At 57.0% G+C, this 2273-nt stretch overlaps 1 protein-coding gene across 1 annotated transcript in view; it reads left to right on the forward strand.

Moving 5' to 3' along the window:
- The window catches only part of FDFT1 (farnesyl-diphosphate farnesyltransferase 1), a 6632-nt gene that overhangs the window by 2919 nt on the left and 1440 nt on the right, over nucleotides 1-2273 (forward strand). The window contains exons 4-5 of the mRNA XM_008945736.1: nucleotides 1151-1327; nucleotides 1565-1717. Of these exons, the coding sequence (XP_008943984.1) occupies nucleotides 1151-1327; nucleotides 1565-1717 (330 nt within the window). The remainder of the gene's footprint in view (nucleotides 1-1150; nucleotides 1328-1564; nucleotides 1718-2273) is intronic.

Raw genomic sequence — 2273 nt, forward strand, 5'->3', positions numbered from 1 at the left:
GGCCCCTGAGCCCCCCCAGGGCTGGGGCATCCACAGCCTCTGATCAACCTGTGCCAGTGTCTCACCACCCTCACAGTAAAGAACTTCTTCCTAATTTCTAATCTAAATCTCCCCTCTTCCAGTTTAAAGCCATTACCCCTTGTCCTATCACTACAAGCCCTTGTGAAAAGTCCCTCCCCAGCTTTCTTGGAGGCCCCTTCAGATGCTGACAGGCCCCCAGCAGGTCTCCCCAGCTGGAGCCTTCTCCTCTCAGCTGCCCCAGCCCAACTCTCTCCTGCTGGGCTCCCAGCAGAGGGGTTCCCCCCTCGGGGCATTGCTGGGGCTCCTCTGGCCCCGCTCCAGCAGCTCCCTGGCTCTGCTGTGCTGAGGACTCCAGAGCTGCCCCAGCACTGCAGGGGGGTCTCCCAGAGCTGGCAGAGGGGCAGGATCCCCTCCCTGCCCTGTGCCCACGCTGCTGGGGGGGCAGCCCAGGCTGGGGGGGGCTTTGGGGCTGCCAGTGCACATTGAGCTTCTTGGCAGCCAAGATGAGTGCTGCTGGGTGTACCCCTGAGTATAACAGTTCTTCTGATGGCAGCTGACTGGGGAGTTCCACATCTCTCTGCAGCTCTCTGGGTGCAGGGGTGGGCATGAGCTCATGTCTCCCCTTGGGGCCGAGAACTTTTTTGGCAGCTTTTTCTCTTCTCTGCTAGTTGGCTCTAGCCATGAGGGAGGATAAGACAGGGTGAGATCCCAAGAGGGTCCCTGCTCTGTTCCCAAAGGCAGGGTCAGCTCTGCCTGTGCCTGCCAGATCATTGTCTGCTCTCCTTGAGCCCCTCCAAGAACATTTCCCTCCGTTTTCCACGTGCCTCACCAGTCTCAGAGAAGATTTTGTGATATCAGCCTCACGTGTGATGCACCTTTTCATTGCCCAGCCCAGAGAAGATGTGGAGATGAGTTGCATCCTTCTTCTTTACCATCCCTTTGCCTAGAGGAAGGCCACTCTCATGTCTCCACAGCTTGCCCTTCTCTGTAGCCTAGCAAGCTCCTAAGCCAAGGCCTTTGTAGGTCCCTGATGGTTCTTGTTGCTGTCCCAGAGCTCAGACCGTTGCTGATGTCTCTCTTAGGGCACCAACGTACCCTCCAACTTGTGAATCCTTCTCTTGACGTTTAGGTTTGGAGCAGATATGCCAAGAAGCTCTCAGATCTTGCCAAGCCAGAGAACATTGATGGGGCTGTCCAGTGTCTGAACGAGCTGGTGACCAACGCCCTGCACCACGTCCCTGACGTCCTCACCTACCTGTCCCGCCTCAGGAACCAGAGTGTCTTCAACTTCTGTGCCATCCCCCAGGTGAGTTCTGCTTCTGAGTGGTTCTCCAGCTGATGGGCAGGTGGAGGGGAAGGAGGTGGTGCAACATCAGGCTCTCTTCTCCTCCACCTCTTCTGTCTCCATCCTGTTCCTGGTCCCTGCTGTTTCTGCGGTCGGGGAGGTTGTGGCTTCACTCCAGAGAGTCTTGCCATGGATTTCACTGTCCCCAAGGTTCCTCCCAGTGCATCTGGTGAAGGCTGTGGTGGTGTTTCTCCTCAGGTGATGGCTATTGCCACGTTGGCTGCCTGCTACAACAACAAGCAGGTGTTCAGGGGTGTGGTGAAGATCCGGAAGGGACAAGCTGTCACTCTGATGATGGATGCCACAAACATCCAGGCTGTCAGAGCCATCATGTACCAGTATGTGGAAGAGGTAGGTTGAGCAGTTTGCTTTGAGGAGTTGCTGGCAGGTCCCCTCCTCCTTCCTGGTGTGGAATTGAGAAGACAGGTGTCTCTGTGTTGAGAGGCAGAGGTCCTGCTGTTCTCCTGGTGGAGACCTGGAGGAGTCAGCTGCCACAGCTCAGGGCTGAGCAGGCACAGAGGACCTTTCCCCCACAGCACACTTCTGAACACTTCTTGCACACAAGGCAAGTGGAGGGTCCTGCACCTGGGGAGGAGGAACCCCCTGCACAAGCACAGGTCAGGAGTTGGCCTGCTGGAAAGCAGCTCCATGGAGAAGGACCTGGGAGTGCTGTTGGGCATGTTCCCCATGAGCCAGCAGTAGGCCCTGATGGCCAAGACCAATGGTGTCCTGGGGTGCATTAAGAGTGTGGCCAGCAGGCCCAGGGAGGTTCTCCTCCCCCTCTACTCTGCCCCAGGGAGGCCACCTCTGGAGTATTTGGTCCAGTTCTGGGATTCATGATTTAAGAGAGACAAGGAACTACTGGAGAGAGTCCAGTGGAGGCTGTGAAGCTGCTGAGGGGCTGGAG

This window comes from Merops nubicus, unplaced genomic scaffold (assembly GCF_000691845.1).
Source record: "Merops nubicus isolate BGI_N331 unplaced genomic scaffold, ASM69184v1 scaffold11370, whole genome shotgun sequence".
In the NCBI taxonomy this organism is placed as follows: domain Eukaryota; kingdom Metazoa; phylum Chordata; class Aves; order Coraciiformes; family Meropidae; genus Merops; species Merops nubicus.